Raw genomic sequence first — 25,172 nt, forward strand, 5'->3', positions numbered from 1 at the left:
AAAGCAAATGAAGGGCTTCATCCACAAGTCCCACATGCCAAGCGGAATCGCTCCGTCTTAGCTCCTCCTTCACTTTCTCCAGCTGCTTCTGCAAAAGCCTGATGAGGGGAATGACCTGACTCAAGCTGGCAGTGTCTGAACTGACTTCACGTGTGGCAAGTTCGAAGGGCTGGAGAACCTTGCACAACACGGAAATCATTCTCCACTGCGCTTGAGTCAGGTGCATACCCCCTCCTTTGCCTATGTCATAGGTGGATGTATAGGCTTGAATGGCCTTTTGCTGCTCCTCCATCCTCTGAAGCATATAGAGTGTTGAGTTCCACCGTGTCACAACCTCTTGCTTCAGGTGATGGCGGGGCAGGTTCAAGAGTGTTTGCTGGCGCTCCAGTCTTCGGCACGCAGTCGCTGAATGTCGAAAGTGGCCAGAAATTTTTCGGGCCACCCAAAGCGTCTCCTGCACGCCCGTCGCTTTTCAGAAAATTCTGCACCACCAAGTTTATTGTGTGAGCAAAACATGGGACGTGCTGGAATTTGCCCAGATGTAATGCCCGCACAATATTGGTGGCGTTGTCAGATATCACAAATCCCCAGGAGAGTCTAAGTGGGGTAAGCCACTGGGCGATGATTTCCCTCAGTTTCTCTAAGAGGTTGTCAGCGGTGTGCCTCTTACTGAAACCGGTGATACACAGCGTAGCCTGCCTTGGAACGAGCTGGCGTTTCTGAGATGCTGCTACTGGTGACGCTGCTGCTGTTGCTGCGTAAGGTGATACATCTACCCAGTGGGCTGTCACAGTCATATAGTCCTTAGTCTGCCCTGTTCCACTTGTCCACATGTCCGTGGTTAAGTGAACATTGGGTACAACGGCATTTTTCAGGACACTGAGGACACTTTTTCTGACGTTTCTGTACAGTCTCGGTATCGCCTGCCTAGTGAAGTGGAATCTAGATGGGATTTGGAACCGGGGACACACTACCTCCATCAATTGTCTAAATCCCACTGCACTAATGGCGGATACCGGACGCACGTCTAACACCAACATAGCAGTCAAGGCCTCAGTTATACGTTTTGCTTCAGGATGACTGCTGTCGTACTTCATCCTCCTCACTAAGGACTGTTGGAGGGTCAATTGTTTAGTAAAAGTAGTGGTGTTCATACTTCCTCTCTGGGATGATGAACGACTCCCAGCAGCAGCAACAGCAGCAGCGGCAGCAGTAGGCGTAGCAATGCAGGATCCTCCGGAGGAATCCCGGATAGGAGAGTCAGTCATGCCAGTGACATGGCCTGCAGGACTACTTCCGATCTTGACTAAGGAGGAAATTGACGAGGAGGGAGTTGACGGTGTGGTTTGCAGGCGCTTGGAGACAACGGGATTTAGGTGTCCCTGGACTGCTTACGGTCTTAGCCAAAGTTTCTGAACTTGACAGTAACTTATTATGAACGCGCTGCAGGTGCCGTATAAGGGAGGATGTTCCTAGGTGGTTAACGTCCCTACCCCTACTTATTCCACCTTTACATATGGTACATATGGCAAGACAGTTGTTGTCCGGATTTGGATAGAAATATTGCCAGACCAAAGAGGTGGAATGTTTGGTCTTCTGCCCAGGCATGACCGTGATGGGCTTTTTCATCCCACGGACAACAACTGTCTCCCCCAGAGCCTGATTTAAACAAACCACATCACCATCAGAATCCTCCTCGCCAACTTCCTCCTCAGACCCAGCTACACCAGTATCCTCATCCTGTTGTACTTCAACAGTGACATCTTCAATTTGCATATCAGCAAGTGGACTGTGGGTGCTCCTTTCAGCACTTGCAGGGGGCGTGCAAATGGTGGAAAGAACCACCTCTTCCCGTCCAGTGCTGGGAAGGTCAGGCATCGCAACCACCACCACACTTGGACTCTCCTTGGGGATTTGTGATATCTTCTTAGAACGCACAGTTCTTTGCTGTGCTTTTGCCAGCTTAACTCGTTTGATTTTTTTAGCGGGAGGGCTTCCATCGTCATGTGAAGCTGAACCACTAGTCATGAACATACTAGTCATACTAGTATGACACACATTAGTCATAGGGAAAGACCTTAGCCGTTCCTTGCCACTCCGTGTCATAAATGGCATATTGGCAAGTTTACGTTTCTCTTTAGATGATTTAAATGTTTTTTTTAAGGTCATTTTCCTGAACTTTGTCATTTGGGATTGTATGTGGCTTCTACTATGACATTGGGCATCGGCCTTGGCAGACGACGTTGATGGCATGTTATCGTCTATGTCATTACTAGTGGCAGCAGCTTCAGCACTAGGAGGAAGTGGTTCTTGATCTTTCTCTATTTTATTTTTATCGGAGAAAGTTTGGTCCTCCATTTATGTTATATCGATTTGATATATACGTGCGGCTAAGGTGCACACAAACACAGAAAATATTTTTTTATTTTTGCTGGAAAGTAGTGCACTTTGTGGGTTACACCACCCTTTAAGAAATGAGCCAGTCAGCTCTTTACTTATGGGACACAGGCGCACGCTTGGCGCTGCTCCTTTGTTGATGCACGTGCGGCTACTGCGCACACAATTCACAAACACAGAAAGTATTTTTTTAATTGGTTTGGAGTGTACTTTGGGGGTTACAGCACCCTTTAACGGTCAAGCCAGCCGGCCCTTTACTTATGACATAGGCGCACGCTTGGCACTACTTTGTTGATGCACGTGCGGCTACTGCGCACACAATTCACAAACACAGAAAATATTTTTTTATTTGGTTTGGAGTGTACTTTGGGGGTTACAGCACCCTTTAATGGTCAAGCCAGCCGGCCCTTTACTTATGACACAGGCGCACGCTTGGCACTACTTTGTTGATGCACGTGCGGCTACTGCGCACACAATTCACAAACACAGAAAATATTTTTTTTATTTTGCACTTGGGGGGAGCACCCCTGATGGACAGAGCACCCCCTGGACAACACTACAGCACCCCTTTAGGACTGGGACTCTGCACAGGACTTTGGAGTGGACACAGCCCCTATGGACAACTGACTGCACAACACAGTCCAGCCAGCCCCTATGGACTTTGGAGGAGTGGACACAGCCCCTATGGGCAACAGCAGCACAGCACAACACAGCCAGCCCCTATGGACTTTGGAGGAGTGGACACAGCCCTTATGGACAACAGCAGCGCAGCACAACACTGCACTACACTACACAGCCCAGCCAGCCCTAACTCCCACCCTCCCTCTTCACTGTCCACAGCCGAGTGAGAAAATGGCGCCGACGCGGGTACCTTATATAGGATCCAAAACCCGCGAGACCCGGAAGGCGGAATGATGACGTTTTGCCTCGATTTCAGATCCGAGTCAGGCGGGAAAAGTCGAGCCTGACTCGGATCTGCCTCGGATCGGGGGGGCTCGGGGGAGGTTCGGATTTCAGAAATACGAACCCGCTCACCCCTAGTTTTTAGCATGCTGACGTTGAGCAAGCATTAGTGCAACTAGGAGAATTTGCCATGTGAGGCAATGAAATCCACATATATTTGCTGGGCACACATTCCAATTCTAAGTTATATATTTACTGAAGTGGAGATGTTGCCCATAGCAACCAATCAGATTCTAGCAGGGGCGTTTCTAGAGATGAGGGGGCCCGTGTGCAGTCTCCGACACGGGTCCAGTGGCCGGCAGCGCATGAGCTATGCACGACCAGCGCCAGAGTTATAGGCTCTGGGCACTAGAGTGCGCCCAGAGTCTATACAGTATGCGCAGGTCACCAGGAAAATGGCTGTGGCGACCATTTCCCCTGTACTGCGTATGCGCAAACGACGGAAAAATGGCCGCGGCTATTTTCCAGTCGTTTTTACAGCGCCGGACCCCCGGTCAGACGTGGAACTCGGGAGAGGTAAGTAATACTATGGGTGCAGGGTGTGCAGTGCCGGTCCCCCTTGCACACCCTGCACCCATTATAGATACGCCCCTGGATTCTAGCTATTATCTTCTAGAAGGTGCTAGTTAAATGTTAAGTAGAATCTGATTGGGTGCTATGGGCAACATCTCCACTTCTACAAATTCTCACTTTAGTAAATATACCCCTAAAGGCACACATCCACTTGCAGACCAAAAAACTACTGCACAATTACGACATTGTAATCGTGCAGTCGTTTGACAGTCTGTGCTGTGCCAACACTGAATGAGCAGTCGTTCAGTGTAGACATATCAATCACCCCCTAACATGCTCAACCTGGTGTTATCGTCAGGTTGTTCAGCATGTTCGGCCGATGATTGATGTCGGAAATGACCAGCGGGAGTGCGCATCGCTGGTCATTTCCGACTTTAATGTGGCCGATTCATGCACGATTGAACGATATCGTTATCGTTCATTCGCTCATAGAAATTGGCTAGTGGATGTGTGCCTTAAGACTGGCATTGGAGTGCTTGGAGAGGTATCAAACTTTTCTTTGCTGGCAAAATTCATCCATGCATGCAGCGTTTTTGTAGTCCTAAGTAAGATGATGTACCATCATATAGTTAAAATATACCGTTCTCATAGATACACCTACAAGTGTAAACTGTTGTGTATGTGCAAACATTGCATGTGAGCCAGTTTGTCTACAACTGCCCTTATTCTGGTATGAATGATTAGTAAGATATTTACAGAAGTTAATTGTTGATCTATTCTTAAATCATAAAATACTTTGAACATTGGCATAACTGCCAGGTTAGTAGCCACTGTGGGGCATTCAGCCAAGGATAGCTGCCACCTGTGCTGCTTAAGGCCCTGTCCCTTACTACCATCTCAGTGGAGAAAACTGCAATGCACCTGAAACTACGTAATGCTGTGGGAACTTTCAAAATTTTTCTACGGGGGCCCACAAAGTTTTAGATACACCTGCTTATGAATATGGTGTGTGTGTGTAAGTAAATAAAACTTAAATGTTGCAGTAAATCTGTGGTGCTACAGTTGTTTAGGACCCCAACCACTATGTGACATTATTCTGCTGTCCCAAAATAGTTATTTTATAACAGAACATGCTGAATATATGAAAATCAGAGGATCCTAGAAACAGATTGCACACCTCTGCTGTACCTTATGCTAATTCAGTGGCTGATTCTCTGTCGGATGCATTTCTTTTCACGGATGCAAACAGCGAGTTTAAGCATACGGAGCATGAGTATAAGTGAGTTTACGCATATTTGCTATCCTTCTTGAACGTTGCAACCGGGACACTGTGTGCCAAGGGCGTGTCCAAAAAGGGCTGTGGCCTTGTGAGAAATATCCTGTGAGCCATCCCCGTTTTCGGCATGCAGGAGGGCATGCCCAGAGCTACTCTGCACTGAATAGATGCTGCCCAAACCCCTCTACACCATGGGACACTGTGGCAGGACAGTATCCAAAAAGGATTGTCCCACCAAAATCAGGACAGTTGGGAGGTAGGTTTTGCCAACCTCTGGCTGTTTGAGTCTAATGGATCCAGGCCAGGGGCGGGATGCACCAAACAGAAAATGCGGTAAAACACCTGTTTACCGCATTTTCCGTATGCAGCAATCTCCTGGCCACCGGGCTGCCATGCGGAGGGTAACGCCAGCTATTGCTGTCGTTACCCTATAGAAGCCTATAGGCTTCTACCGCATCACGCTGCCTATGAGGGATCCGATCGGATCCCTCGCAGCATGTCCCGCGGCCATCCCGTCACTACGCATTCGCAGATGGACATCCCGGGTCATAAACCCGGAAGTCCACTGTGCAGGAGATATTGCAAAGGACAGCTCTTATCGGAAGAGCTGTCCTTTGCTGTACAGATCGCATATATTAGTGCATATGTGATCTGTACAATGGCGATGTCCGGCGGTATTACTGCATCCCGCCCCAGATCTGCATGAAATGGGCATTACTGGGTGCAACTAGGTGGCATTCATGCCAATACATGCAAGAGATCTATATCGCGGGCATGTAGCTAGAGTTTCATGCTATTCTAAGCATACATACAGGGAAGGGAAGCCTACATATGATGGACATCTTGCACCTAGCATAGGACTGGTGCAAGCAGAGTCGGACTGGAGCATGAAAGGTTCCACCAGGGAATGCAGTTGTAGGGACCCAACTTAAGGTGTGTGGCCAGCCACCACTGAGAGACTTGGCCAACCATTAGAGAGGATATGCAAAGAACAGGGCCCCTTATAAAGAAGGGGATGGGTGTTTAAGGTCCACCCACTTTTATTGGAAGTAGGGCTGATCTTGGTGTAGTTTCTATAGAAACCAATCACCCAAGTTCACCCATGGTCCTGCTCCAAGGCAAGTTACTGACCCTAGAGGATGGGGTGGGGCTCTCAAGCAGTGTGGCCTACTATGGATTTTCCCTGTACACTTGTGGGCGAGTCCGACCTAGGTGCAAGTGTCGATACTGATGATGGTTGTGGTAGTGGACATAAAAACCGCTTGAAGCCATATAGATCCGTGCATTAGCATAAGGCAGTAACTATGGCTGTCGCAGCTTCACAAAAATACCACCACTTTGTGTGCGACTCAGCCCTATAAACCTGACAGAGCGGTAATGCAGCAATGCGGTTTTTGCAGGCGAACATCCGAATATTAAATATTTTGGTGGCGCATATGCACCATGCCCTGGAGCTTGGATGCAGTGGGCAATACCATCTAACCTATGGGCTTCACACACTGAGAGGTCCAATCAGATGCCTCCCAGCACCCCCTGCAGTGCATTCGTCACCCGACAGCACTTACAGGGACAACTGTCCTTTGGGATTGTATGCAAGCGTCCTGCCCAGAATGAGCTGTGTATCTGATATTGAGAAAGACAATAAAGCAAACTACTGTGTTTATTACTAAAGTCTGAGATAAGAGCAGAAAGTTCCTCACAGCTGCTATTTCCTCCTCTCATATACACAGTCACATACACAAATGGGGTTTCACAATGAGGACAGGGAAGCGGTGTGTGGTAATCATACACCTGGAGGAGTGTAAATGTGACAGCCGTGTCCCTCCTCCTCCCTCTTCTGTAACTACAGGCCCCGTGGTGGGGTAACAAGCCTCCTCCTCCCGACAGTCTCTCTCTCCCCGGCCTCTGTCTCCTCCTCCCTGGCCTGTACACCGGACCAGGCCGAGCTCTGCTGCCGCCTCCCTGCTGCCAGGAAAGATGATACAATGCCGGTTCGCGCAGCTGCTATGGCTGCTGGTGGTCAGTGTGTCCGGGGAGCTGGAGACCTATGACGAAGAGGATCCGCACAGCAAACACCTTTACTCGGCAGAGATGTTCACCCATGCCGTCAAGCAGTCTCCGCACTTCATTATGTTCTTCGCTCCCTGGTAAGAGGCGGGCTGCAGCAGCAGCAGTAATATGTGTGTGCGGCCAGTACCTATGTATAATACACATCTGTCATATCCTGCATGCACTGATTACTGAGTGACCCCGCATAGTGATTGCTCAGGTATATACTGTACGTAGAGCCATCCCTGTCCCCTGCAGCACATGTGGGTTCGGGGCCGCACTCCTGTGAGGCCGAGAACAAATCCTGGCCTGTGAGTGTTTGTGCTTGGGAAATCCAATCTCCTTAGGACAATACAGTATGTTACATCTATAGTATAGCATTGTGTGATCAGTGTCACTTGTAAGGGCCTGTGCCAATTACAGTACTAGCCATTTGCTGCTTCTAGTGCCAGATTTGTGTTAGCATTGCTTATCCCTCATAGCTCAGGCTTGTAAACATGAGGTATTGATTATCCCCTCTCTGATAAGATTTTGCCAGTCACTTCTTACCTCCCATATTTAACCCTATGTTTGGTTGACTCTAATTTGGCCTAAAACTGGTTTTAGGTATTTCATTTGTAGGAATATATATATATATATATATATATATATATATATATATATATATATATATCTATCAGTTAGATGAGTGGAGATTAATGCTCAGTGCTTTATTTCATATTTGCCATATAAATTGTGTAGTGCATTATGTGGTTCATCTTTGTTTAAGAAGTGACTGAATAGAATGTTGCTTTAGTCTGGTGTAGAATGTTGCACACAAGTCCTCCTTATTAGTATTAGTATTGCCGCCTTCAGGTTACTATCCTGTGTGGACAGCACATTCCTCCTGATTCCTCTGTTGGCCTTAGTTCATCAGTTTGGTGGATGAGAGATGCTGCTGACGTGGCTTAGGATTGTTGGCATTAACTTTCTGAGCTCAGGGGGTTGTCCTTGTAAGACTGGGATGATGCTTCACTAGAGGCTGATTGTCATAGGCTATATACTTTCACATTGCTGTACCATTATTAACTGTGATATAGCGCCAGCTTATTAGCAGTGCTTTACAGAGAATGTTTCATCATTCATGTCAGTAAATTGCGACTTCATTAGTAAATTGTCTGACTTTAGGTCATCACTAAATCGATGTGTGTGGGAACCACTTGGTTAAGGGGATGGGGAGTTATGGTCTTGTGACTATGGGCCAAATTCTGAGGTTGGAGCAAAGCACAAAAAAACAAGTAACCATCTGGAACAAACCATATTGCAATTCAAGGGTTTTTTAAAAAAAAAAAATTTTTACATGCAAGGTAAATACTGACTGATTTTGCATGTAGCCCACAAATGCTGGACAGCCATATTGTACACTGCAATTTAGATTTGAGTTTGGACAAAGCCATCTCAAAATTTAAATCTCTCTGCACTTTTTAAAACTGCCCTATCTGCAGTGCAACAAGTTTTTGCCAAGGTACTTGCTCTTATTTACTTTGCTCCCAAATCAGAATCGGCCCCTTTATGTGAAGCAGGAAAACGTTTCTTCCCGTGCTGCATATTATTGGTTTATCATGCATCTTTGCTGTAATTCCCAACAACATCATTTTAGGGGGTTGATTCAATTTCGTGCTAGTAAGTGTGGCTATATGCCACATTTACTGTACCGACGGGCCCATGGGCTGTATACGCAGCCCCATAGGACTTTGTACAAAAATCCAAGAGTTCGGGGTGATATCCGGCCAGCATTTTCTACACCGTTGCAACGTCAACTCTTCCCCCCCCCCCCCCCTCGCATCAATTTGAATTGACTGATCCCTAAGTGTTCTGCCACTGAAAAATGTGCCCCTGACCCTTTCCAGCAGAATACATCACACATTACTTCTACTAATGTAAAATATATTCTCTCTGCTTTGTGTGTGTGTGTATGTGTGTGTGTGTGTGTGTGTATATATATATATGTATATGTATATGTGGACCTCTAGTGTTGTGCCAAGCAGCCTTGTGCTGCTTTGTATTCCACATCATAAATAGCTCTTCATGCTGTGAAATTTCCAACTCATTATTGTTGGACAGGTAATGTGGTTGTAGGTGGACCTACCCTCGGAAGAGCAAACACCTACACGTGTTGCACTGTCTAGAGACTGATAGAAGCTATAGCCACGTACTGTGATTCTTATTGATACCCCTAAATCTATGTACCCAAACTGTCGCTATTTAGCGCTACAAGTCGCATAAAAAATAATTGCTTTCCAATCCAATTGTGGTTCCAAAGCACAAAAAGTTATATTGCAATAAAAAGAAAGTTACACGCTTTGATCTAACACATCTCCCGTCTAAAGTGACAGGAGATCGTGGGCCGCTATGCAATTGTGCCAGCTTTTCACCCTGATCGCGGCCATAGAGGTCAGGTTTAGCCACGTAAAGCAGCTAAACCCGACCAAAGTGCTGGGCGCGATCGCGAAAAGTGATGTTTGGGCGCTCAAACATGTCACTTTTCGCACATTTCAGCTCTCATCCCCCAGGGGCTGCGAGCTGAAATGTAGCGCTTGGCAGCTGATCGCGCCCGACAGGAGCAAGAATAGAATAGCTCCGTCGGGCGCGATAGGGCGGAATTCAATTCTTTTCATCCCCTATGTGTGTGTTATATAATTCAGTGTATTTGTGATGGATTAATATATAATATTATCCATTTCTGACATATTTTAACTAGTTTCTTAAACTACAATCCAAGGTGTCATAAGCAGCAAGGTTTATTTCTATTTCTAAGCAGGGGGAGACCCACAGCTGTTTGCTGTTGCCACCTTGTCTGGTAGCTTGTGACAGGCTTTTCTTTACTTAATTAGAGTGTAGGTGTCAGTTCCTATGAACCAAAACAGTATTGAACAAAAAAGTATACAATTTATTAACGATTTTCAGGTTCCTGACAATGATTCCTAACTTTGCATTTAGAACCCTTCTCTGATCATATCACTATCCGTGTTACATTCCTATTATTTGTTACAGGCATATTGTATTAATATGCAGAGTTTCTCAAAGCACTCACAGACATACACATCAAAACCTGTCTTCCACTCTCTGACTAAACCTTGTAGCAATATAAATATATATTTGTGCGTATCGGAATTGTGCTGACGCAGAGTAGCGTCCAAGCAATTCTTCATCAGACCATAGACGACTAAATCGTCAGATAACAATTGCAAGCGATCATATCCAATTATCTGACTTCGACATTCTTCTATACATTAGTTGCTAGACGTTCCGATCTAGCTCTTGGGATTTATTCATTCGTCCTTGTGAGTATATGTATGTTTAGATTGATCCCATCTATTTCAAAATAAAGCTAGGTACACACTGTCGTTCTGATTTGGCCAAATCGGGCATATTGCCCAGTGTATATACCCGATTTGCACACACTCCGCATCCATATCGGTCAGCCGTGCTGCACGGTCAACCGGATGATATCTCATGCAGCACTGTGCATATTAATAAAGGATGGAATGAGTGATCGTTCCGTCCACCATTACGTCGCTGTAATGTGTACCGGCAATCATGCGATGTCCAGGGTGTCACTGTCGCTCAAGTGTGTACCCGGCATTCAGTTGTAAGTTGATCCTGGCTTCATCCTGTGCTGGGTCTTACTGTTCTATCTCATCTGATACATTGTGAATAAATATTAGTGGGGTATTAGCAGTATGACAATCTGTCAATTGTCAGTCTCTAAAGTTTTTTTTTTTTTTGTTTGTAATTTATAGTGTTCTATGAACTTATAAATGTAATTGATTCAGTCGTGAAATGCTTTGTTTCTATGTAAGGTGTGGCCACTGTCAGCGTCTACAGCCAACCTGGAATGAGCTGGGTGACAAGTTTAACAATATGGAAAAGACTCCAGTTTATGTTGCTAAGGTGGATTGCACAGTGGATAACACCATATGTTCAGAGAATGGTGTCCGAGGGTACCCCACGTAAGTTACTAAAAATATAGCTATATAGTAAATGTATGCAATTTGATTATCATTTATCATGTTTGTTTGTTTTTTTCCCTAAAAACAAGCATTTATTGGTGTTTTCTTGCATGCTAAATGCAGGACACTAGCTAAGATGTTTAAATGACACATTATCTTGCAAGTTGCAGAGATTGCATGTTCAGTTTGTGTTAAACTAAAGGGGAAAATTTAGAGAAGGGTCAAGCTGGCAACTCTCATGTGACGTGTGGCTCTCCAGCTCTGCCGTAATCCCAACCTTCTCTAAGGAAAACTAATATTGTGGTTAATTGTTATATCCACAAACTTGTTTGTAATGACAGCAAATATGAGTCAATTTGTGTACTACACCGTAATTTTATAACTCTTGCACACTAGGAAGCCTGGTCATTGTAAATGTCCCCATCACCATTATATTGCCTGATACCATTCGTGAAAATGATGCCTTTGAAATTTCTCAGAGAGAGGAAGTATCAACCTTCTTATGTAAGATGACCGTTAGAAGCTGAGTTTTAAAAATGGCCCAAAATCAGCTCTTTAAAGCTGAGAGTCACCTCATTCAAACTAAAAACATATAAAAATGTGTTAATCCAGAGGGAACCCACATCGCACACCCTGTACCCAGAGTGGTACTTATTTTGTGCCGCCAAGCTGGTCCCTCGTTCTCTGCAGCGCCCACTTCCCAGTGATCTCTTCAGGAAGATGGCGTAGTGCAAGCAAAGACGTTGTCATTGTGCCAGAACCTTTGCATACGCCATCTTCCCAAATATTCCAGGGAAGATGGCGTTACGGAGGAGGAGGAGGGACCCGCTTGCTGACACAGAGGAGCTGGGGGGCCTGCTGCTCAAAGGAGGGGGCCCGTATGCAGCCCCTGAATGCAGGTGTTGTAAACATTCTGGTGAAAATCTTCAGAGAACATTTTCAAAAGCCCATGGACCCATGCAAAAGTGCACAACACTGAAATACTGTAATATGGGCCTGATTCAGTAAGGAACGCAGTTGCTCAATTGATCGATGGTTGCATTCTGCGTATGCAGTGCATGTGCACAAACTAGCCACTGCTATCGGGGCAGTGGGCGCAGAGGATACGCAGACCCATTGCAGAGTGATTGACAGGAAGTGCTGTTTGTGGGTGGTCGGGCGAACGCAGGCATGCCAGTGTGTTGGGACGGTGTTGCATGGGCGTGCATAAATTAGCCACTGCGATACCAGATGCCGCTTGAGGCCTCATAGCATTTAAGCAAATCCGGAGTGAGGTCTGACCTGCATTACCTGTGTATGGGTCCAATGTTACTCGATGTTACCGATTTGTTTCTCTATATTGGCCAAGTATACGGATGTGATTAAGGGGAAGTGGGCGTCCTTATGTCAGACTGCGATTGCAATGCGAATGCAAACATTTACATGTCACCGCTGATATTAGCAACTGCGGTGCGTGCATATAAGCAAAATAGCGATTCATGCTGAAGCAGGCCCTATGTCCACAATCAAATAGGTGTATGGTAACCCAGTGCAGCAGCAGCTTCATTGGTTCAACGTTGTGATCTTAGTGCAAGACGATCCTCCACCATAGGTAATGAGGGAGCCTACGACTAGCCATTGCCCTATATGGTTGCACTCACTCAGGAACCTGGAACCTTTGGTTAGGCACCTAAAAGTTTCTTTGGGTCTTGCTTCTCTCTGTTTACGATCTCATACTTATTGTGAGAAGACCTTAAAGGGAAAAACACATCCACATATAGGTTGTGCAAGAAAAATGACAGTCAGAAGCTGGATGGTTGCTATGAGCGACATCTGATTTGATAAATCTCCCTCTTTGTGTGTCAGTAAGATAATATTATACTGTGAATAAAAGTATTGCAGCAGACTGTATTGTAGGATGGAGTGTGAACTGCAGTGTAAAATAAGAAACTTTTACTTTTTTAAATTTGTGCACATTCCTGTGTAATGTAAAACCCCATTCTGTTTGTCCTTATGAAAGGATGTTTTAGACACTTTTCAGGCTAGAATAATAAAACAACAACTTTTTGTTTTTCCTAAATTTTCCTCTATCCCGCTCTGAAAGGGCTTTAATACTTGCTAATATACAGCCATGGCCAAAAGTTTTGAGAATGACACAAGTATTGGTTTTCACACAGTTTTCTGCTTCAGTGTTTTTAGACCTTTTTGTCAGATGTTACTATGGTATACTGAAGTAAAATTTTACAAGCATTTCATAAGTGTCAAAGGCTTTTATGAGCAATTACATTAAGTTTATGCAAAGAGTCCATATCTGCAGTGTTAACCCTTCTTTTTCAAAACCTCTGCAATCCGCCCTGGCATGCTGTCAGTCAACTTCTGGGCCACATACTGGCTGATGGCCGCCCATTCTTGCCTAATCAATGCTTGGAGTTTGTCCGAATTTGTGGGTTTTTGTTTGTCCACCCGCCTCTTGAGGATTGACCACAAGTAAAATAGCAACACCTGTCAATACACAATACTTGTCATTCGCAAAACTTTTGGCCTTGGCTGTATAAGATGCCCAGGAAACTTTGTTAATCTGGAAGATTTGTTGACCAATATTGGTTCTTTTAAAAAAAAAAATTTCCATTGAAGAGATTTTTAATGGTAAACCTATTTCATTTGCTAATGAGAAAAAATAATAATGCATTTTATTAAAATATTTACTTGTATAATTGATATTCCTGCCATTCCATGTTCGCTGCCAATGTATGTAGATAAATGCATGTGTAGTGAGTTTGAATATTTCCTCTCATTGTTATCTTTCAGCCTAAAGCTGTTTAAACTGGGCCAAGATGCTGTGAAGTACCAGGGCGCAAGGGACTTCCAGACTCTGGAAAACTGGATGCTGCAGACTGTAAATGAGGAACCAGAAGTGAGTGTCCAGGAAATGTCCTTTACTGAAGGGCTTTTGATGAATGTCTCTATTTAGCACAGTGCTTTACTTCATTTTAAGACTGGGGCAACTAGTTGTTTTTTGTTTGGGATCACCGTTAACCTTCTTTGTGAGGTGATGTCACCTGTGCTAGAGCAGAAGTTGTTCTGCTTATCAGATGTATAATTTACATTCACAGCTGCCAGAGCACTGGAAGGAACTGGTTAATCTTTTATTAGAAAATGAAATGATACCAAAAACATCTCTGCCCAGGTGTTAATGACATTTTGCTATGCTTTTCGATTATATGACAAAATGTGTTTTATTACTTGTCAGTTTGATCTGAAAGTCACTGTTCCTTCCAGTGTGAAGTGAAGTGTAAAATATGCAAACTGCATTTAATAGAACTGATGCAAAAATGATCTTTTTATAGAAACCAGAAGTTGAAGAAGAACCTCCAAAAATTTTGGAAGCCAAACAGGGCCTGTACGAGCTTACCTCAGAAACCTTCAAGGATCATGTAGCCGAAGGTATTCCATTAGTTTGGTCCATTACAATGTTCCAAAATATTCTTGCTAATTGTTTTTATTGCTAAAGCAAACATGTATACCTTTTTATTAGTGCTAATATTTACATGTGTGGGTTTGTCTTTTATTAATTGAAGGGGGGTTGTCAACTTCAAGAATTTTCCATCTCTAACTGCTCTATGGAGGGTGCATTTCGTAACCGAAAATTTAGCTGGAACATGGAAGTTCATTCTTCAAAATAGACCCGTCTAACATCTGTCCTATCTGTATACATTTACTGTATTCTAGATATTAGCCGAATTTAGCAGGAGCAACATGCTATTTACAAAGGTTTTAAAGATCCGGCGATACAATCTTTGAGTTTTACATAACCATTCGGAAAATCTGTTTCAGAAACTTATTTTTTATGAATTCTGTTGGAAACATTTCCTGAAAATGACCTGTGGAAGTGCACCATGGGCCGTATTCAGTTAGAAGCGAAAAGTCAGTTTCAGCGATATTTTCTCACCGATGACGTCATTTTCTCCGGTTTCAATTTATCCCAGTGTTCAATTCAAGCGTCTTTTCGCCGGCGTGATAACTCAATGCAATGTAATAGGCGAAAAAGTTTCGCCTATGAATACCCGACGGAAAAAAGTGCAGTATTGGGGTTTTGGGGTGCAATGTTGCGGGAACCACCCTGCACCCTTTTGACGCCCGAACCCCTGCACCCCCCCCACCTGTCGCTAACTGCAGAAAATGCAAAAAAAACCCACAGAGGACACCCCAAAAGAAGCACTTTGAAAAAATGGGCGACAAAAATCAAAGTGGGGGTACAAAATGAAAAAACTAGCGAAATAGACTTTGGGGGTGTCTGCAAGTATGGGGGAGGTGTATTATTGTTTGCAGGTGTTTGCTGAAGGTGCGTTTTTGGCGCGCTTTAATGCTTGACTTTAGCAACTTTAAAATAAGCTTGCACCCTTTTGATGAGAGTACTTATTTTCCCCAAAAACTGTTGCAAAATGCTATTCTTCACCACTTGCTGGAAGATGCTAAATAGCGCCTATTGAGACCATTTAAAAACCCCAAATACATTTAGCAGGGCTATTCGGGGATACCTATAGTGATCCCCATGTCAGTGCATCTTTTGGGGGTGTCAGGCTGATTTCCCCAAAACTGACAGAACTGTTTGCCGATTTAAGTTTCACTGGGGATGCGCGCGATACTTGTTCGCACCCAAAACCAGCGATGACGACAAAGTCCATCAATGGACTTTTCGCTTCTACTTGAATACGGGTCTATGTAGACTAAAGTGACTGGACAACCCCACACAAGCGAAATGCATACCATTGCACACGAGTTCCAAATGGCCACTAATCGACAAGAACACTTCGTAGGGAGGCCCATGCACTTGCAGTTCTACGGAAACAATTAATGTTTTTATCAGGATGACAATGCCACCTGTGATGTTTCCAGGGCAACGCTAGACTGGTATACAGAAAATACGGTAACACGGATGGACTGGGCGAGCTCAGAGTCCAGATCTTAACCTCATTGAGAACCTCAGGGGTGAATTGGAGCGACGGGTGCGTTCTTAGCCGACTCAACCTTCTTCAGTGTCACAGTTGGTCACAGTACTTAAGGCGGAATGGCAAAACATACCGCATCCTGTTGTCAAGGTGCTTGTGGACAGTTTGCCAACACGGGTGTCTGCTGTAATCACTACACGTGGTGGACCTACAAAGTACTGACGTCAATAAAATCTCTTATGTATTTGCTGTCAAATGGCTAAAGAGGAGCATCAAGAGTGAGTCGATAGAGAACCTCATTCCCAGTTCCATAACGTTTGGACTGCTGGGCTTAAGGTGTTAGGATTGTTTATCAGGTTCAACAGAAATGTTGATTACAGTTTGTTTTTGAGAAAATAGATGACATGGGAGTACTGGACAAAGCCTTTTAGTACTTCACTGGAGGTGCTGGATAGAGAGAAATGAACACTGAAGGAGCAGTTTCAGAAGTGGGTGAAAACCTAGATAGGACAGAGTCCAGGAGACCTAAGGAATGCAGTATTTGTATGAGAAGTGCGTTGTCACCGGTGTGATAAACAGCAGAGGTCTGGGAGAAGGGTAGTAGTGATCAACTTGACCACCATACAGGGCCTGGTTCAGAGGCGCACGCAGTTTCTATGCCGCATGCTAGCAGCTGAAGTTATTAGCCTGCGCATGTGTCCCGATAGTTACCGCCGGGAGCCGCAGCAGAAAGAAGCAATATTTGTGGGCGTTTCTGGGCGACAACGGGGGGGGAGGCTGGCCAGATGCGAGCTTGTCTCTCGATCAGCAACTGTCTTAAGATACAGTTATATTGACACGTGTTCAGATGGAAAAAGTGCACCAGCCATAGGTGCAATCTCCAATGGTGTGGTTGTGCAGGGCGTCTCTGTACGTATGCCATCAGCTGTGGCATTAGCATAAAGACGCAGTCACAAAAAGATGCAATCTCGGTTGCAAAAGCATACACCTATGAATCCGACCCACAGGCTCTGTGGATTTTTGGGATGCAAAGCTCTGAGTGAATAGGGTGAAATAGGTTGAGGAAGCGTGCAAGGTGTGTGTAGGAAGCTTGTGAGAGTGGACAGAAATCTGAGTGTGTTTGGGTCAGAACTAGTGATTTGGTTTGTGTAATTTAGGTCTGTTTGTCCGTCCTGCCCTTCCTCTAGGTTGCAGTAAAAATGGTTTTTATTCCATGGCAATTAAGTATAATCACACCGACATTTCGGTTTTCTGGACCTTTGTCAAGGTACAAATGAGGTTAAAACACAAAACAATCTAATGATCTCGGTGTTTATTAAAATTGAATCGAATGATTCTCTATGAACCAATACAAAATATAATTTAAAGAAATATATTAGATTATAGCAGCAAGTCTTTAAACATGGGATTTGTGAATACCCATAAAACACACAAAATTCTATTGAACTACAGACTGCGCTAATATAAAACTCTTTACTGTGAGATGGTAGAACGCACACAAATGCATATAACAGTCACGGATCCGTTAAATATAATATGTATATATTTTTTAATCATAAGTCAAATATTTAAAGATATATAAATCTCTCATAGTATACATGAGAAATATATATTTAAAAATAATAATACAACAATATTACATACTAAGAACACCAATTAAGAAGTCTCTTGTGTGTGCACACATCGCTTAGTTTGAACTAATGGATTGAATAGATAATTGGCTCCAATAGTATACTGACTGGTCCAGTTAAAGTTCAATAGACATATCCAAAAGTATCAATGGTAATGGACAAGACGAAAGGGCGCAGTAATGTAGATACAAAGTACCTACAAGTAACTGCTAGCAGCTGTAACATGTACAGTGATAGGTGCTTGGTGAATAAGGCTTCCCGCATTGTGTGAGTGGCCGCCGGAGCTGGGCTGACGTTGCACCAGCAAACAATCTGTCTCCCGTGCTCCTCTACTAGGCACAAAAGAGGTTATCCTACAACAGACATTAAATACCCATAACCCCTATTTTTATAAGTAGTGCTGCGCTCACTGGTCCAATACCTTTCTGTATTTTATAATGACAGTGCTTTAACGCTGATTACGGGGAATTTGTTTACCCCTGTTGCTACAGTTACCATGGTGTGACGGTATGATGCTAGTGGCATTCGATCCTCCTTGATTGGTTGCACTGGTTACTCCCTTTGTAATGGACCATGTGACCGTGGCTGTTTCCGGCTGCATGCGGTTCACCTGCGTGTCACTGCCGGCGCTGGATTCCAGACTCGCGGTGAGGGTGTATATATGTATTCACAGGACACTGGATGTCCTTTAGTTGGCAAAGGATTTATACCGTTGTTAGGTTATACCGCTGATTTTGAGTCTAAATGTATCCATGTCTAGGTTTATATGTTTGCATGTGTTTTATATGTGGGAGGGGTTATGGGTATTTAATGTCTGTTGTAAGATAAACTAATTTGTACCTTGACAAAAGTCCAGAAGGGACCGAAACGTCTGTGTGATTATACTTCATTGCCATGGAATAAAAACATTTGTACCGCAACTTAAAGTCTGGTGAGTGTACCCCTATCCTAAGGATGCTGGATGTGGACTTGTCTACTCCATATTGTACATCGTCTCCACACAAGTGTGTGTGTGTGTGTTTGTGTGTGTGTACCTTGGCACCACCTCCAGTATCTTGGTGAAGGAGCACTCCCTTAACATAACAGTACTTGCCCGGCTGAAAAATTTCATGTAGAAAACAGCGATAGTCGGCACTCCTGGTACAGATGACAAGGTATAACCAGCGTAGTATGTCAACGTTTCAAAGCCTTTATTCTATGGCTTTTTCATCAGGACTAACAACAGACTGTTACATCTTACCTTATAACAGCAGCTTCACCCAGTGAACAAGCGCCATGTCCGCATCGGGACCACACCCCCGGCGGGCAGCGCTAAAATGATGTCATCAGACCCAGATCACATGATACGCCCTGGCTGATGACCTAGCAGTGCTCCCCATCACCATGGTAACCCGCATAGCAGCGGATCTGTACAAAATAACAATATCACACCATGAATACATGGCAACAAGCAATAAAAATGGACTGAAATCTATTAATTGATAATAATAGCTAACACAATTTAACAATAATAGTGTTTGAATAAATCAAGAACAAGCAGCCCCTAACAACTGCACAGTTAAGAAAATAACAATCAGGACACCTATTAGAGCACATGATAACATTTCTTAATTACACTTAATATTATATCTCCAGTAAATGCTGGATAATATACATATATATATATTTTTGGCAACAAATAATCGTTCATCTAACTGACGGCCATGGCAATAGACCCTATGAATAATGCCCATAAGTAACAGCCCCTACATAAAGCAGTTTAAACCTAATTGTTCATTGAGCCCCTAGGGAGCAAGGGTCCCCAACGTATGGATCCAGCGGCCTCACATTGAAGTAGTTTAAGAGGTCGATTTCCACCTCTAATTGAGACCGGCACATGATCAATCATGCGGTAGCGGAGGGAGGCAAGGGAATGAGGCACTGTGGCAAAATGCCTAGCTACAGGCCGTTCGCTAGTCCCTGTATTTAGAGCTGCACGGATAGCTGAACGATGGAGTGCCATACGTTCTTTAAAACTTCTCTCTGTCTTCCCAATATACGATAACCCGCAGGGGCACAAAATTTGGTACACCACAAATGTGGAGTTACATGTGAGTGTATATCTAATATAATATGGCTTACCGGAGTGTGGATGGTGAAATACATTGCCAGCTATAAGGTACCTACAGGTCATACAGGTACAACGAAAACAGACATGTTTCGTACCAATACTATTAGAACGATAAACTTTATTAGATGGAGTGATATCTGTTTTTACCAGTATGTCACGAAGGTTACGTCCCCGGGTATAACATGGCATAAGTTTGGTATTCGATAATGACAAATCAGGATCTGATTGGACCATAGACCATACATTTTTGGCAGCTTTGTTGATCTTAGAGCTAGCGTTACAATAATGGTTAGTCCAAATCAATGCTGGAGGTTTATTGGTCTGAACCTTAGTATCTAGAAGATCCGCCCTATTCAATTTCATAACCTTCTGCTTGATTTTCTCCAATTCATACCGATCATAGCCCCTATCTAGAAACTTTAATATCATCGCGTTCATTTGACTTTCAGCCATCACAGGGTCAGAGGTAATCCGCTTGACCCGCAATAACTGAGAGTATGGTAACCCTCGTTTAAGTGCCACAGGATGACAACTGTCATGGTGAAGCAGATTATTTCTATCTGTAGTTTTAGAATACAAACTAGTTGTGATTGTACCAAAGTTAATTGAAATTAACACATCCAAAAAATGAATCTGGGCATCACTAATGTTATAAGTGAGCTTTACCGGTGATGGACTCAAATTATGTTGCTCAATAACATTAATGAGGTCTACCTTAGGACCCCTCAAAAAAATCAGTAAATCGTCTATATAGCGCGTAGAAAACGCTATTCTAGATGCAATTTCAGAACAGGAGAAAAAAATATCATACTCAACCGAAAACATAAAGATATTGGCGCACGATGGGGCCACACTGGACCCCATCGCACAGCCGATTAACTGTAAAAAGAAATCACCATCATACATAAAATAATTTTTGGTCAAAATCAAATACAACAAATTCCTAATAAATGATAACTCTGGTCCTGTGTAATCTGGATGCTGATGAAGGTAATTCATAGTAGCAGCCACTCCATCATCATGGGGAATTATAGTATATGTTGTATTTGATTTTGACCAAAAATTATTTTATGTATGATGGTGATTTCTTTTTACAGTTAATCGGCTGTGCGATGGGGTCCAGTGTGGCCCCATCATACGCCAATATCTTTGTTTTCGGTTGAGTATGATATTTTTTTCTCCCGTTCTGAAATTGCATCTAGAATAGCGTTTTCTACGCGCTATATAGACGATTTACTGATTTTTTGGAGGGGTCCTAAGGTAGACCTCATTAATATTATTGAGCAACATAATTTGAGTCTATCACCGGTAAAGCTCACTTATAACATTAGTGATGCCCAGATTCATTTTTTGGATGTGTTAATTTCAATTAACTTTGGTACGATCACAACTAGTTTGTATTCTAAAACTACAGATAGAAATAATCTGCTTCACCATGACAGTTGTCATCCCGTGGCACTTAAACGAGGGTTACCATACTCTCAGTTATTGCGGGTCAAGCGGATTACCTCTGACCCTGTGATGGCTGAAAGTCAAATGAACGCGATGATATTAAAGTTTCTAGATAGGGGCTATGATCGGTATGAATTGGAGAAAATCAAGCAGAAGGTTATGAAATTGAATAGGGCGGATCTTCTAGATACTAAGGTTCAGACCAATAAACCTCCAGCATTGATTTGGACTAACCATTATTGTAACGCTAGCTCTAAGATCAACAAAGCTGCCAAAAATGTATGGTCTATGGTCCAATCAGATCCTGATTTGTCATTATCGAATACCAAACTTATGCCGTGTTATACCCGGGGACGTAACCTTCGTGACATACTGGTAAAAACAGATATCACTCCATCTAATAAAGTTTATCGTTCTAATAGTATTGGTACGAAACATGTCTGTTTTCGTTGTACCTGTATGACCTGTAGGTACCTTATAGCTGGCAATGTATTTCACCATCCACACTCCGGTAAGCCATATTATATTAGATATACACTCACATGTAACTCCACATTTGTGGTGTACCAAATTTTGTGCCCCTGCGGGTTATCGTATATTGGGAAGACAGAGAGAAGTTTTAAAGAACGTATGGCACTCCATCGTTCAGCTATCCGTGCAGCTCTAAATACAGGGACTAGCGAACAGCCTGTAGCTAGGCATTTTGCCACAGTGCCTCATTCCCTTGCCTCCCTCCGCTACCGCATGATTGATCATGTGCCGGTCTCAATTAGAGGTGGAAATCGACCTCTTAAACTACTTCAATGTGAGGCCCGCTGGATCCATACGTTGGGGACCCTTGCTCCCAAGGGGCTCAATGAACAATTAGGTTTAAACTGCTTTATGTAGGGGCTGTTACTTATGGGCATTATTCATAGGGTCTATTGCCATGGCCGTCAGTTAGATGAACGATTATTTGTTGCCAAAAATATATATATATGTATATTATCCAGCATTTACTGGAGATATAATATTAAGTGTAATTAAGAAATGTTATCATGTGCTCTAATAGGTGTCCTGATTGTTATTTTCTTAACTGTGCAGTTGTTAGGGGCTGCTTGTTCTTGATTTATTCAAACACTATTATTGTTAAATTGTGTTAGCTATTATTATCAATTAATAGATTTCAGTCCATTTTTATTGCTTGTTGCCATGTATTCATGGTGTGATATTGTTATTTTGTACAGATCCGCTGCTATGCGGGTTACCATGGTGATGGGGAGCACTGCTAGGTCATCAGCCAGGGCGTATCATGTGATCTGGGTCTGATGACGTCATTTTAGCGCTGCCCGCCGGGGGTGTGGTCCCGATGCGGACATGGCGCTTGTTCACTGGGTGAAGCTGCTGTTATAAGGTAAGATGTAACAGTCTGTTGTTAGTCCTGATGAAAAAGACATAGAATAAAGGCTTTGAAACGTTGACATACTACGCTGGTTATACCTTGTCATCTGTACCAGGAGTGCCGACTATCGCTGTTTTCTACATGAAATTTTTCAGCCGGGCAAGTACTGTTATGTTAAGGGAGTGCCGGACCCTTGTGCTATTGTGTGTGTGTGTGTGTGTGTGCGTGTGTGTGTGTGTGTATATATATATATATATATATATATAACAGGTGCACAACCGGTTAATCCACATCATAGAAGGTACCACCTCCAATGCAGTCGTCATACTGCTATCCATCTATCCAAAAAATCAGAGGGTTCTACTCCTTTTTCCAAAAATGCAAAAAACTTTATATTGATTTTTCATCATCACTCAGTTAAAGCACACTTTACCGTTCAAATATATAGAAGTCAGTTCATGCACAAATATTAATCACAATATAGCCAAGTATACTTATACACATGTTGTCTGGCCACTTTGGCCCTTTTACAGGCCCTCCTAGACTAGAGCAATGAACCTCTTTAAATCCATTTTCAGAGTCATATAGACAACCACCCCTGATAGGGCTAGGTCACCCCAGTATTCAAGCAAAGTGTTTCAATAAGTGTGTGTAGTATATATATAAAATTAGATACTTCTTAATTTGCTATGGTATGCCCGGGTTATTGTCCATTCACTGAGCGACATGTCCTATGTTTTATGACTGTTGCTATACTAGACCGCTTTCAGGGCAGAAAGATTTAAACTTTTTAGGTTTCTATCACAGTATATGTTATGCTGCTAAAATATGGCCCATTGAACATTACTGCCCTCATAATATAAACCCTTTCTTTGTTTTTATTTGTTATTTTGCAGGAAACCATTTCATCAAATTCTTTGCACCATGGTGTGGTCATTGCAAATCCTTGGCCCCTGTGTGGGAACAACTGGCAGCCTCATTTCATGACTCTGAAACAGTCAAGATTGCTAAGGTATATAGAGAGCAACCAGACCCGTTGTAAGCATCAGTAGTTGGACTTTCTGTACATTTTCGGGGGAATAATTACTTGTTCTCTAAAATAAATCCTTTTTCTATAACTATGAAATTCACATTATTATTTTGCATAGTAAACTTTTTTCTTTTTTTTTTTTTTTTTTCTTCTAACATCTAGCAGTTTACTAATCACTTAAATTGTTTGAATTTTAATAATAACTTGAAAAATGAGTATTCTAAAACCTTTTAACTGGTGGTGTATCTACTCATTAATAACTGCTGCCCCTGTTGTATAGTATCTTGTATGCATAGATTCAAAGTATTCTCCCACACTCTCCTGAGCATCTGTCTAATGGTAAGTGGTGTTGGAGCACTAGGGCTTAAGGAAAACCAGCAGTGTTTAATCTGGTTGGGTATGGGAGACTGGCATTCTGGATGCCGGCTGTCAAAAGGCCGTCCGCAGCATCCCGATGCTCAGAATCCCGACAGGGTCTAGGTAAGTATCCTAACCCTCCCGGTTAGTGCCTAAACCTAACCCTCCCCCTTAGTTCCTACCCCCCTGTCCTTTTGTGCCTAATCCCAACACCCCCCCCCCCCCCCCCCCCCCACCACCTGTGGCTAAAAGCTAACTCAGCCCGCTATGCTTATGATCGTGATCCCGGCGTCTGCATCTCAACTGATGTCGGGATTCCAGTGCCGGTGTTCTGCCACAGGTCGGGATTTCGACCATCGGCAATCCAATCGGAGGTATATTGACTACATCCCGTTTAATCACTACATTTATAGTAAAAATTAAAATATACTTTTCAGACAGATGCTGTACACCCAGAAAAAAACATAAATTCACTGATGTTAAATGTTTGTAATTGGAACATTTATTCTATAATATTTAATTTCACGTATTTAATACAAGTCAATGGTATTTTATTTATGTTCTCTTTATTCCAACAGAAAATTAAAGTAGGCATTTAGAGTATATAAATACAATAAGTCTTCACAAAATAATTATAGAAACGGAGGTAAAAATGAGTATAGACTTTGTATAATACTTCAGCAATTAGTAATGGGTAACAAGCTGTTGGGATTTCTCATTTAAGTGATGGAGGATATGCGGTAGGGAGAGAGGAAGAAAAGGGATGGTAGGGGGAAGACTTTGGCAGAATCAAATGGGCACTGGCATGTGGATAAAAAAATAAATAATGCAAAGCGAGGGATGCTGGACGGGACCACATATTCGGCTCATATAGGGCCTGATTCAGAGATGCATGCAATGCATGTCGCTGCTGCAATCCCGTATTGAGAGGACTTGTGAAAATATGCTAATGACTCAGCTGCCATCCTGTGCACAGCCGCCTTCTGCTGGCATCTCACATCTGCCGCTTGCGTACAAAAGCAGAAATGTGGAACCTCTGAGCAAGCCCATGCTGTCTCAGAATGAGTGTCTCGTCTTAGACGTCAGGGCCTCT

The 25,172-nt window shown here is 43.3% G+C and overlaps 1 protein-coding gene across 1 annotated transcript in view; it reads left to right on the forward strand.

Annotated features, from left to right (window-relative positions):
• Nucleotides 1-6,830: 6,830 nt before the first annotated feature.
• LOC148524755 (thioredoxin domain-containing protein 5-like) overlaps nucleotides 6,831-25,172 on the forward strand; it is a 29,192-nt gene continuing 10,850 nt past the window's right edge. The window contains exons 1-5 of the mRNA XM_088471677.1: nucleotides 6,831-7,296; nucleotides 11,041-11,190; nucleotides 13,978-14,083; nucleotides 14,517-14,613; nucleotides 23,589-23,704. Coding sequence (XP_088327803.1) covers nucleotides 7,127-7,296; nucleotides 11,041-11,190; nucleotides 13,978-14,083; nucleotides 14,517-14,613; nucleotides 23,589-23,704 — 639 coding nt within the window. The 5' untranslated portion in view covers nucleotides 6,831-7,126. The remainder of the gene's footprint in view (nucleotides 7,297-11,040; nucleotides 11,191-13,977; nucleotides 14,084-14,516; nucleotides 14,614-23,588; nucleotides 23,705-25,172) is intronic.

This window comes from Taudactylus pleione, unplaced genomic scaffold (genome assembly GCF_031769625.1).
Source record: "Taudactylus pleione unplaced genomic scaffold, aTauple2 ptg000116l, whole genome shotgun sequence".
NCBI classification, from domain to species: Eukaryota; Metazoa; Chordata; class Amphibia; order Anura; family Myobatrachidae; genus Taudactylus; species Taudactylus pleione.